General features: G+C 57.4%; 1 protein-coding gene across 1 annotated transcript; it reads right to left on the bottom strand.

The window, feature by feature from the left end:
* Positions 1–1402: 1402 nt before the first annotated feature.
* Positions 1403–11991, bottom strand: EXOSC5 (exosome component 5). Its single transcript, XM_062176955.1, has 6 exons — positions 11804–11991; positions 8784–8897; positions 8302–8423; positions 6542–6682; positions 5033–5122; positions 1403–4682 (listed from the first exon to the last, which is right to left on the bottom strand). Exons 1-6 carry the CDS (start codon positions 11946–11948, stop codon positions 4590–4592), a joined length of 705 nt encoding a protein of 234 aa, XP_062032939.1. The 5' UTR covers positions 11949–11991; the 3' UTR covers positions 1403–4589.
* Between the last annotated feature and the right edge of the window lie 383 nt (positions 11992–12374).

Below are 12374 nucleotides of genomic sequence, written 5' to 3'. Positions count from 1 at the left end.
AGTAGTGAATTTGGGCATCCCCTCGTTCTCTGTGGGTGCAACCAAAGCCGGAGCCAAAAGGCTGAGGGTCCCTGGGACCTGGAGGACGATATCCTAGGTCCCCATGGGCTGGGAGTGGGGCTGCCGGCTTCCTTGGTGTGTGCTCTGACACCCGTGTGTGCGCCTGTACAATCTGGGTTGAGCTGTGGGCCTTTCCCAGAGGGCCTGCGTGGGGCTACAGAGGGAGGTGAGCCAGAGGCGGGGAGGAGCCTGGAGCCTGCCCTCTCTTTCCCTGGGAGTAGCAGTGAGGAGTGGGGAGCTGCAGGTCTTCAGTGATGCTGAACTTTTACGTGGAGCCAAGACTTGACCCCAGGGACTCTAATAATAATATGGGTTGCGGGGGATCACAAGGGTGTCTTAACCACTGGGTCAAATGCCATCCCCTGTAACCTCCCTTTTTTTGTGAGTTCCTGTTCCCAGCGATTTTGGTCTCCACTTAAAGGGCTCTTATCCAGAGATCACAGGGAACTGGAGAGTTCCCGCTGGCACCTGTGAACCCCTTGGAAATGAAAGAAAAACTCTGGGTGTGGGCGGGGCTCTTCTCTGGAGACAAGAGCCACAGCTTCTCCTAAAGGCACCCCAGAGACAGAAGTCTCGAGAGAGGTGCTGGATTTGGGGCTAAGGGGAGTGAGCAGTGGGCAGATGCTGCAGATGCCCAGGGAGCCCCTCCTGCCCACAGGACACGTCGTCTAGTGATGGTGACTCGGACTGGGATGGGGACGGCCGCCGCCTCTCCCCACTTCTGACCTGTGACCACCTCAGGATGCTGCGCTGCTTCTGGCCCGGGGGCATCGTCACCTTCTGTCTGGCCTAGGTCAGTGTGAGTATGGCACACGGAGGGGACTGTGTACCTGGCAGACACCCATATATGGAACATAGCGGTGAATCAATGATTGTTAGTAGGGGAGGGTCCAAAGGAAGGGCTTGGGGTTCTGAGAAGCAGGAGGGGAAATGAGGGATGCTGTGGTCACCACCGCCTTGTGCCTCTGCAGGCCAACAAGGCTTGGGCCCAGGACTGCCCTACGCCATGCCTGTGCACGTATGGGGTTGCCCTGCTCACTCTGGCCTCCTGAACCCCACCCTAGTTGCCCCTGCAGCCCCCACTGTGAACTTAGAAGCCAGCAGCCCAGCGTGTCCCTGTGCAGGGTGGAGAATCCTGGTGGATGAGGAGGTGGCCACAGCATCATCAGAAATGGAGTGAGCTGAGAAACCCCTCCTCTTCCTGGCCTCTGCTCATGGTGGGCATTTGGAGAGTGTGCCAGTGGATGGGAGATTTCTGTGTCTCTTCCACAAAACACACACACACACCAGAAAAATAGAATTTTTTAAAAAGTTACGTGATTTAAAACACTTTAAGGTCATACAATTTTTAAGATTTTTTTAAAAAATTTATTTGAAAGGCAGTTACAGAGAGAGGGAGAAACAGAGCAAGCAAGAGAGAGCTTTCATCTGCTGGTTTACTTCCTAAATGGCTGCAACGGCCAAGGCTGAGCCATGCCAAAGCCATGAACCTGGAGCCTCTTCTGGATCTCCCATGTGGGTGCAGAGGTCCAAGCACTTGGGCCATCCTAGGCTGCTTTCCCAGACTCAGCAGCAGCAAGCTGGATTGGAAATGGAGCAGCCGGCTCTTGACCAGTGCCCATATGGGATGCCGGCATCACAGGCAGTGGCTTAACGCACCATGCCACAACACTGGCTCCACAGATTTTCCTTTTTTAAAAACATTTATTTATTTGAAAGTCAAAGTTCCACAGAGAGATCTTCCACCCCACTGGTTCACTCCTCAATTGGCCGCAACAGCCGGAGCTGCACTGATTCGAAGCCAGGAGCTTCTTCCGGGTCTCCCATGCAGGTACAGGGGCACAAGGACTTGGGCCATCTTCCACTGCTTTCCCAGGCCACAGAAGAGAGCTGGATCAGAAGTGGAACAGCCGGTTCTCGAACTGGCACCCATATGGGATGCTGGCACCACAGGCAGCAGTTTTATCCACTTTGCCACAGTGCGGGCCCCCAATTTTTCTTAACAAGCAATTTGCATGAGCTGTCTGAAGACTGCTTGTACTTGTGGATTTTAAATTTTTTCCCATTGGGGCTGCCACCATGGCTGTGGTAAAACTGCCACCTGTAATGCTGGCATCCCGTATCAGTTCCAGTTTGTGTCCTGGCTGTTCCACTTGGAATCCAGCTCCCTGCTCATGGCCTGGGTAAAACAGCCAGAGATGGCCCAGGTATTTGAGCCTCTGCCACCCACGTGGGTGGCAGACCTGGAAGAAGCTCCTGGTTCTTGGCTTTCACCTGGCTCAGTGCTGGCTGTTGTGGCCATCTAGTGAGTGAACCAGTGGATGGAAGATCTCTCTGTTAATTCTCCCTTTCAATAAATAAATATATCTTTAAAAAAATTTGCCCCAAAATCTATCTTTTCTAGAAAAAGTTGTATTACCTATGTGAAAGGCAGAGAAATGGCCAGCGCCGCGGCTCAATAGGCTAATCCTCTGCCTGCAGCGCCGGCACAACGGGTTCTAGTCCCGGTCGGGGCGCCAGATTCTGTCCCGGTTGCCCCTCTTCCAGGCCAGCTCTCTGCTATGGCCCAACTCCTTTGGCCCTGCACCCGCATAGGAGACCAGGAGAAGCACCTGGCTCCCAACTTCGGATCATTGCGATGCGCGGGCCGCGGCTGCCATTGGAGGGTGAACCAACGGCAAAAAGGAAGACCTTTCTCTCTGTCTCTCTCTCTCACTATCCACTCTGCCTGTTAAAAAAAAAAAAAAAAAAAAAAAAAAAAAGAAGAAGAAAAAGAGAGGCAGAGATCTTTATATTAATTGTTTCATTGTCAAATGTCTGCAACAGCCAGGGCTGGACTCAGGCCAAAGATAGGGACCAGGAACTCTATCTGGGTCTCCCACAGGGGTGGCAGGAGCCCAAGTCCAGGTGCTACGATATGGGATATGGGTGTCCCAAGAAGGAGACGACTCCTGGCTTAGTGTTACCTGAGCATCTAAGGGAGTGACTGGCAAGATACTCATTTCCTGCTCAGGGAGCCATCATGGGGACTGTGGGGTGGTGCAAGCCCCTGAGGCCCACAGGGAGGGCCTGGATGATGCGGCAGGCGCCTGGCCCAGCTGTGGGGGAGGGGCTCTGCAGAAAGCTCACGTGTGCGGGGCTCATACCTGCTGAGTGTTCTAGTGGATAGAGGCAGCCGTCCAGTTGCAAATTGAAATGCTCCCTGCATTTCTCAGTGCCTCTTGGGGTGCCTCCACCCGAGTCCCAAGGGGCCACAGTTCCTCCCTGACAGGTGATGCACCAGAGTCCAGGGTGCCGGTGTTTGCCTGGGTATCAGCTGCGCAGCTGGGGCTGTGGGGCCTGCCCCATCCCTCTGCAGGCAGCTGGTGACCACAGCAGCTGACTGACTTCTCTGCTTGTTCCTCGTCTAAAACAGGACAGGGGACAGGCATTTGGCGGTAGTTAAGACGCCACTTACGGGGCCTGTGTTGCGGCAGAGGTTAAGCCACCACGTGCAATGCCAGCATCTCGTTTGGGAGTGCTGGTTTGAGCCCTGGCTGCTCCACTTCCAATCTAGATCCCTGCTAATGTGCCGGAGAAGGCAGAGGAAGATGGCCCGAGTAGCGTGCCTCTGCCACCCATCGGGGACACCTGGATGGAGCTCCTGGCCCTTGGCTTTGGCCTGGCCCAGACCTGTCTGTTGCTGGCATTTGGGGACTGAACCAGGGGACAGCAGATCTCTGTCTCTTCTCTTAGGACGCCCACATTCCACATGAGTGCCTGGGTTCCAGCTCCATTCCCCATTCATTTCCTGCTCATGCAGAGCTGAGAGGCAGTGGTGATAGCTCCAGTACTTCCTGCTACCCACATGGAGGCCCGGATTGAGTTCTCGGCTCCCAGCTTTGGCCTGGCCCAGGCACAGATCTTGTAGGCATTTGAGGAGTGAACCTGCAGGTGGAAGATCTCTCTGTTGCCTAAAGTAACCAGGGACTGCAATGGCAGCTGCTGCCATGTCACAGGGTATGTGGGGGTTGAAGCAGCAGTGCCAGGTCCTGTAGTCTGTGAAGCCCTGTGTGCACACGGTGCCAGCCCCACCCCCTTGCCCCCATCTCCTCTTCTGTCCTGGCTCCTACTGCAGCCCACTGGCCACCTTGTGGGTGCTTAACCCCTGGGGGCCCTTGCCCCACATCCTCTAAGAGCTCACCCCTTTCCCCCTTCAGAGTCCCACCTGACAACCACTTTTTTAGGCCCCATGATTCCTGGACGGTGGCACGTGGGTCTCATTCACTGCCAGCAGGCAGTGGCTGTTCCACAGACGTGGTTAGTAAGGAGGGAGTATCAACACAGTGACTGTTTTTCCTTTTAATTTGATCCAGGGGGTGGGGGTCTGTGCCCCTGGGCCTGGGGGCCGCTACAGGAGTCCCCACAGCTGCACACCCACAAGATCACCCGGGTACACAGGGACACAGAGTCTAGGCCGGGCCACTGGTGGGTGACCAGCCGGAGCAAGGATGGTGTTGGCAGGGGGAGGGCACCGGCCTCAGTTTCCCTCAGCTCTTGGAGTAGCGCCGGAGCAGCGAGTCCCGGTAGAAGCGGAAGACGTGTAGCGAGGCAGTCTGGGCTGCAGCCAGGCACTGCTGAAGCTGCCCAGGGGGAGACCGGTCAGTGTCGTGGTTTCATCCTGCACCCACCCGTGGCTAAACCCATTGGCTAAACCCCAGGCAAGGCAGGTGGTGGGGGGCTGTGTGCTCCCCTCCTTCCCATGTCTTGAGTTCACTGAGTAGGATACAGGGAGAGGAGGGCGAGGAATTCAGGGTTCAGTCCTCAGCCCAAGGGGACTGGGCATCCTGACACCTGGGAGGGCCCTTGGCCTTGCAGAGCCCCAAAACCTCAGTGCTCACAGAGGGCTTGGGAGTTCATGGCCCTGGGCCCCAAATAACCTAAAGAGCCATCCATGCAGGTTCTGGCTCTCACCCCATCCCCACACAGGTACCTCAGCATCTGAGTAGAGCCCCTTGGTGGTAGACATCAACAGCTTCCGGTCCACACTGTCCAATGCAAAGGTCAGCACTGCGCGGGCCTCCTAGGGATGGTGGGGAGACGGTGGTGGGAGACCTAGGTCCTTCCCCTTAGATAAAATCTCAGTGAGTCCCAAAGAGGGGACTCCTGACCCTTAGCTCGAGGCCTGGCATTCCCACAGCCAGGTGCACTGGCTACAGGCCACGCCCTCCCTGCTTCCCTGGGCAGTGGCTCCCCACACCCGACTCCAACCGTTGTGCTGGTCATTCACCAGGTGTCTCTCAGTCTCTCCCCTGCCTTCCAGGCGCTGTACCCCGGAAAATGGAACCAGCAAACTACATTTCCCAGAATGCCTTGCCAGGCAATGTTGCCAGTCACTTGGGAGACTGCAGGCAGCAAAAGCTGCACCTGAATCTCCCATAGACTGTGGCTACTGCCTGACTGCGATGGAGGGAGGACAGGTTCTGGACTTCAGCTGCCAGGATAGAGCGGGGACATCTTTTGTGCATCCAGAACCGACTGCCACGTCTCGGACACAGGGCAGGAGCTGACCTGCAGCAGCAGCAGCAACACAGGCCGGTAAGGCTACTCACTTCTGGGAGTTGCCCTCTTCCCTTTTCTTCCAGCTCTGCTAACGCTGGTGTGGCCAAGTCCCTGCCCCACCCCAGGTGGAGGCTCTTCTCCCAACGGCTTACAACCTTGAAAGTCCTGGGCGGGTCACTCAGAACCCCTAGTGCCCCAGGACTCTGGGAACTTCAGCCAGTGAGGGACACTCTCTCTCATCCCCTTTGCTTTTGAGTCCCTTGAGATGGACTCAGGGAGCTGAGCCACAGCCTCAGAAGATGCTGGGCACACAGAAGGAAGCCTAAGTGAGGAAAACAGCAGGGCTGATGGGGCTGGCATTGCGGGGCAGCGGGTTCAATGCTGCCTGCAACACCTGCATTCCGTATGCACGCTGGTGAAGCCCCAGCTGCTCCCTTTCTGATCCAGCTCCCTGCTAATGCACCTGGGAAAGCAGCAGATGTCCAGATGCTTGGGCCACAGGGCCCACATGAGAGACCTGGATGGAGCTCCTGGCTCCAGCTTAGTCAAGCTTCAGCTGTTGGGGCCACTTGGAGAGGAAATCAGCAATGGGAGATTCTTCTCTCTCACTGTAACTCTGCCTTTCAAATGCATAAGTGAATAATCTCCAAAAAACAAAGAACAGCAAGCAAGAGTGTGAGTAGTGGGAAATCCTGACAGGGTCTGGGGCCCTGGCTCTGGCTCACTTCTGTTCTTTCTCAGTTTGGTGATGACACCCAGTCCTTTCCCTGTTTTGCTGACGTAAGTCTGGGGTGGGTTCCTTGCACCTGCAGCTGAGGGGACCCTGAAGAGCAGAACAGAAGCGAGGTGCCAGGGTGCCACTGTTCCAAAGAGCAGTGAGGCCTGGAGGAGGAGACAGCCGTCTGCTCGAGCCCTTCAGCGCCCTGGTCTTCCCACCAACCTTCTCTTGCTTGGCTGTGGGGTCCAGCACGAGGGTGCCATCAGAGTCCAGGGCACAGGTGACCCCGCAGAAGAGAGCACGCATGGGCACACCTGCGTCCACCAATGCCATGCAGGCAGCATTCAGGCAGCAGGCCAGGAGCTGAGCACCACGGGTGGCAGTGGTTAAAGAAAAGTCTCTGTTCACGGCTGGCCAGCAGAACACACCCCCGCCTCCCTTCAGCCTGCCCATGCCTGGGGCAGACATCACCAGTGGGTCACAGAAAAGCAGCCGGGCAGAGGCGTTCCAAGTGGTTCTGGGATCAGGAAAGCCCGGGTTCCAGACCTGGCTTTGGTGTCTCAGCCGTGAGGCCTTGCCCAAGAGACCTGCAGAATCTGTCACCATGATGCTATTTAATAGACTTACTAAAGTAAGCCGCAGGCGTCTTCAGGGCAAGTGTCAGAGAGAAGAAACCTTCCACGTCACGGGGGGGAGGAGCACAGAACGCAGGGACCCAGCACTCCCAGGCGGCAGAGCTGGCAGGGCCCTGGAGGAGCTGTCCGCCGGCTGCCCTCAGGAGGCTCACCGTCAAGGGTGGGGTGTGGCACAGCAGAAGGCGGGCCCAACACTGGCCACACACCTGGCTCTGCCTCGGTCTTCCTCCCCAGACCCAGCAGAGCAGAATGGGCGCCAGCTTCATTGTCAGTCACATCCGGCTCTGCCCTCCACCCTCGGCTACTTCCTCTGAACTTCAGCTCCCCCTCTGTAAAAGGGGGCCACCACAGCTCTTCTGTGCTTCTGTCCACACAGCGCCGCCTCCAGCAACACCTGCTCTGGCCCTCGCCCTCAGCCTCGCTTGCTGAAACCACAGGAATCTTTAGGGGCGAGCTCCTGACTCAGGAGCTCTGCCTGCTCGGGGCTCGCCCAGTGCTGAGAGCGTGAAACCCACGCTAGGGTGCAGGGTACAGGGCACTGGCACAGGCTCTGGAGTCAGAGTCCTGCCTCTGCCACTCTCAGCTGTGCGGCCCTGGGCCAGCCTGTTCCCCTCTCTGGGTCTGTTTCTTCAGGAAACAGGAAGGGAAGAACGTGCAATGCCAGGGGCCATGGGCTCCAGCCCCGAGGGTCCGTGCTCTGCAGATCAGGAAGTGGCTGAGGCACTGAGGACAGCGCCTGCGAGAGTGGAGCTCTTAGCTGGGTCTGCTCTCCTTCAGTAACTCAGGGCTGGGGGCGGACACCGGGGGCAGCAGGGAGATGCTGTTTGGGACACCCGTGTCAGAGTGCCTTCAGTCCAGCTGCCTGCTAATGTCCACCCTGGGGCGCTCAAGTGTCTGGGTCCCCGTCATACACGTAGGAGACCTGAGTTCTGAGCACCTGCTTTGGGCTTTTGGGGGAGTAACCAGTGAATGGAAGATCTCTCTCTGGATCAGCAGTGAACCAGCTGGGACGCAAACCGGCACCCATATGGGATGCTGGCACTGCAGACAGCAGCCTTACCCACTACGCCACAGCGCTGGCCCCAATAAATAAAATCTTAAAAAAAAAAAGCTAGCAAGCTGGGGAGGACGTGAGAGCAGTAGCAGGGTTTTGTACGTTCACTGATCCATGAAATGGGTTTTGCGATTTGAGAGATCTCTCTCTGGCTTTCAAATAAATCAAATCATTAAAATCAAGTTAGTGCCTGTGAAGTGTCTGGGGATTTCTGGCCAGCAGAGGGTGTGCACCTGGACCTCAGGGGAGGCAATCAGGAGGTTCTGGGGGAAGTGGCTTAGGAGCAAGGATACGGAGCCAGCGTCACTGACGATCTGTAGCACCACAGTGATGGAGGTGCGCGGGTGCAGCGCCCCCAGCACGATGGCCTCGCACGTGTTCCGGATCATCCGCTCCCGGTTCTTCTCTGCCACCCCTGGGGAAAGCAAGGGCAGGAGTTGGGCTCACCGCCCTCAGCTGTGGTGGTGCAGGCACTCACACAGGTGACAGAGCATGTCCGGTGTGCGGCAGGCAGGGGGGTAGCTGCCACCCACCGCACCCCTGCTTCCCCAGCATGCACCAAGGGGGCCGTCAGCCCTGCTCCCAGCCCATGGGGACCAGGGACCGGGGGAGCAGAGGATAAAAGGGCAGAAAAGCAGGTTGATGGAAAGAACGGGGATGGCGGTAGAGACAAAATTGACAGCGACAAAGAAACAACCAGGGAGGCGAGAGGGAGCAGTGGAGAGTGGGGACAGCGGGCAGGAGGCGCCCACGAGGGGCAGCCGGGTCCCATTACCAGGCAGCCCGATCTTCGGCCTCAGGATCACTTCGAGCGTGGCTTTGTTGAAGATCTCTTTGCTGACCTTCACCTCGGCTGGCCCGTACACCCCTGCCAGCACGGAGGTGTCGCCTGGGGAGACAGCAGGGCAGGCCTCACCTGCACGGTCCCGGCCTCGGGGGCCAGGTGCACTGCTTCACAGGCTGGGCCCTGAGCCCGACGGCCGGGTCCCTGTCACCCCTGCCACTTGGTGACATGAGTGTTTTCAGCACCTACTGTCCAACCCGTTTCTCATCTGCAAAGATGATGACAACGCTGCCTCCCTGTGGCATCCTGGTGACGGTTCAGCGACCCGGTTCACTCAGAGCACCGCCTGGCACAGGCCAGGCGCCCGGCAGACCGTGGCTGAGAGCAGCTGCCCTACCAGGAAGTTCTTCTGAGGAGCTAACCTCCTCCCTCTTGCTGCAGTGACCTCTGCATCTCTTTCCACAGCTTCCCCAGCCCGGCTCCCTTCTCCGGGGCGCCCAGCCCCAGATTCTGCAGGGGCGCAGACAGCTGAGAAGGGTAAACACTCCGGTGGAGCCTGACTCCTGCTTTTTCTCAGAGCAGGCCAGGTGCAAGGGGAGGGAGGACTTGGGCATGAAGGGCCTGGCTCCTGTCCCATCGGCCTGCTTCAGCTCTGGAACCGGGGTGAATTTGCTCCCCTTCCTGGGCCTCCGTGTTGCCATGTGCACAGGGCAGACACCGCCCTGTAACGGCCTCCAGCCTTGTCTGACCTCAGTCCAATCAGAAATCTGTTTACAGGGACCCCCAAATCGCAAAACCCATGTCATGGACAGTGAACGCACAAAACCCTGCTACTGCTCTCACGTCCTCCCCTGCTTGCTTGCTTGCTTTTTTTTTTTTTTTTTAATATTTTATTTATTGGGGCCAGCGCTGTGGCACAGTGTGTAAGGTTGCTGTCTGCAGTACAGGCATCCCATATGGGTGCTGGTTCGTGTCCCAGATGCTCCACTTCTGATCCAGCTCTCTGCTGTGCCCTGGGAAAGCAGTCCTGGCTTCAAACTGGCGCAGCTCCGGCTGTTCCGGCCAAGTAGGGAGTGAAACCAGCAGATGGAAAACCTCCCTCTCCCTCTCTGCCTCTCCTCTCTGTGTGTAACTCTTTCAAATAAACAAATAAATCTTAAAAAAAAAAAAAAAAAAAACCAGAGAGAGAGAGAGATCTACCATCTACCGGTTCACTCTTCATATGGCCACAAAGACAGGGGCTGGGTCAGGCAGGAGCCAGGAACCAGGACTTGTTCTGGTTCTCCCTGGGGGTGGCAGGGGTCCAGGCATTTGGGCCATCTCCACTGCCTTCCCAGGCACAGTAGCAGGGTGGTGGGCTGGAAGTAGAGCAGCTGAGGGTTGAACTGGGGCCCATATTCGATGTCAGCACTCCAGGTGGCGGCTTAACCTGCAGTGTCCCCGGAACACACTTTTTGAGAGTCTGCAAAGCACTGCCTGTTATTCCACAGGGTCCTATGGTTTTGCAGTTTTAAAATTATTTTTAAATTTTAATTAATTACTTTGAAGGCAGAGTGAGAGAGATAGCGAGATCTTCCACCTGCGGGTTCATGGTTCAAATGCCTGCAAAGATGGGACTGGTCGAGGCTGAAGCAAGGAGCCTGGAACTCCATCTGGGTCTCCCATGTGGTTGGCAGGGCTGCTCTTGGGCCACCACCTGCTGCCCTTCCAGGTCATTAGCAGGGAGCTGGATCAGAGGCAGAGCAGCCGGAGCTCAGACAGGCTCTCATGAGACGCTAGCCAGGCCAGCAGCTTCACCTGCTGCATCACAGCTCCCACCCTGCTCTGGGGTTTCAGTCCGTGGGAAAGGCTACCTTTCTCCTTATTTCTTGTGTTCTAAAACACCTCAGGCATGTGGAATCAGCAAGAGAGCCAAGCTGAAGGAGGGCTGGGCAGGTCTCCAGGGAAGAGACAACGGGGGGATTCTGCTCCTGGGAGACCCAGCTTGCCCTCACACCGGGGTGCTCTTAGTTCGGGGAGAATCTGTCCACCCGGGGGAGGCACCTGAGCGGAACCAGGTCCTTGCTGGGGTCTTCACTCCTGCCTGTCCCACATGTACACGGACCGGCCTCCCTCCACTCCCGGCTTCCAGGCCACGGCTCTGCCAAGTCTCTTCTCTCCACCCCGCATCCATCACCAACGGCTGTCCCATCTCCCAGCCCTTCTCACAGAAAAAGTCCTTACGAGCAGTCTCCACTCACGTCTCGTCTCCCTCCCCTCCCGGCCCCACCACTCCACTGCCGCAGCCTGGCAGCTTCACCAAGGACCCCCAAAGGCTCAACCCTCCCGTGATCAGCCCCCCTCTCAGACCGGAACAACTGGGCGGCCCTTTCATCTCAAACCCTTGCTCTGGCCTCCGGGACACCTGATTCGTCCTGATTCGTCCCCTGCCGCACCTGCCGCTGGGCGAGCTCTTCACACTTCCGGGAGCTCTCAAAGTTGGGGGGCCCCGGGGGCTTAGTGCTGGGACCTCTTCTCCTTTCTGTCTACGCTCATTTACTCGCATGAAAAGATGTGGATATCCACCCACTTGTGGGGTGGGAGTAGGGGAGTACCAGTCAAAGGTGAGGGCGTCATCTTTAATCTGAGGACTATACTTGGGGGGTAATCTGTGCCGCGCTCCAGGGAGGAATTAAACCCACGGCGATGATCCGCCCGCTCTACGCGGCATTTATGCAAACAGGCCGAGAGGGGAGCGGATCTAGTAAACGGGGATTATTTGCCCGGATGAGATCTTCCGAGTTCTGGAACTCATTCTTGCGGGGGTAGAGAGCTCCCTCCCGGTCTGGAGGGAGACGTGTGTATGCGGTGGATCCGGTAGCATCCACCCGAGCAATACGTTCCGCGGCAGTGCAGGAGAGGCAGGGACCAGCTCGCATCGCGGCGAGGTCGGCCTCACAGCCCGCTCTCCCACACAAACACCAACCGGGTGAACGTGACCGGGGCGGTGCGCACCTGGGTTAAGTTCTTACCTTGCAGGAAAGAAGCAGAGCCATCCGGCCTGGACAGCAGGTTCTGTTCGCAAGCAAAGTGCCGGAGGCTGCAGCCAGGGCCCCGAGAGCGAGAGGTTCCAGTGTCAGCGTGGGCATTGGCGTCAGCAGCCACTACCCCCTCCATAGTCCCAGAGCTCACGTGCGGGCCGGCCCGTCGCTTCCGCCAAGCAGAGCGCGCTTGCGCGCAAGCTGCGTACCCAGTGCGCATGCGTGGATCCGCTGGCTAAATGGGCGCGCGCACGTGGGTTAGGGTTTACAAACAAATATGACTCCGTCCGCTCCCCGCCTCTTTACTAAGGCAAAGCCATTGGACAATAGAGGAAAGGGGGCGGGCCTTGGCACGGGCTCGTCCTACCCAAGGCCCCCGGGCCTTAAACATCGGGCGTCCTGATCAGGTTGTCCTCTTCTTTGCCTGTTTACAGGATCAACTACACCGGGGCTATCTGAGTAATTTTTGAAAAAATAATTCACCTTCCTCACACATTTACGCGTAGTGACGTCAGTGGGGCTGGAAGCAGGCGTTCTATGTCACAGTGGTGCTGGCAATTGA

This window comes from Lepus europaeus, chromosome 19 (assembly GCF_033115175.1).
Source record: "Lepus europaeus isolate LE1 chromosome 19, mLepTim1.pri, whole genome shotgun sequence".
NCBI classification, from domain to species: domain Eukaryota; kingdom Metazoa; phylum Chordata; class Mammalia; order Lagomorpha; family Leporidae; genus Lepus; species Lepus europaeus.
Note: the sequence above shows the minus strand (reverse complement) of the source record. Positions and strands in the feature narration are given on the sequence as shown.

Bases quoted from the DNA above. Each gene is read 5' to 3' on its own strand.
- EXOSC5 (XM_062176955.1), bottom strand. From the start codon at position 11,948: ATGGAGGGGGTAGTGGCTGCTGACGCCAATGCCCACGCTGACACTGGA. The intron at 6,683-8,301 runs GTATCCTTGCTC...CGTGGTGCTCAG, and splicing joins TCGTCAGTGACGCTGGCTCC to CTCCTGGCCTGCTGCCTGAA. The intron at 5,123-6,541 runs GTTGGTGGGAAG...CACCATCCCTAG, and splicing joins CCACAGCCAAGCAAGAGAAG to GAGGCCCGCGCAGTGCTGAC.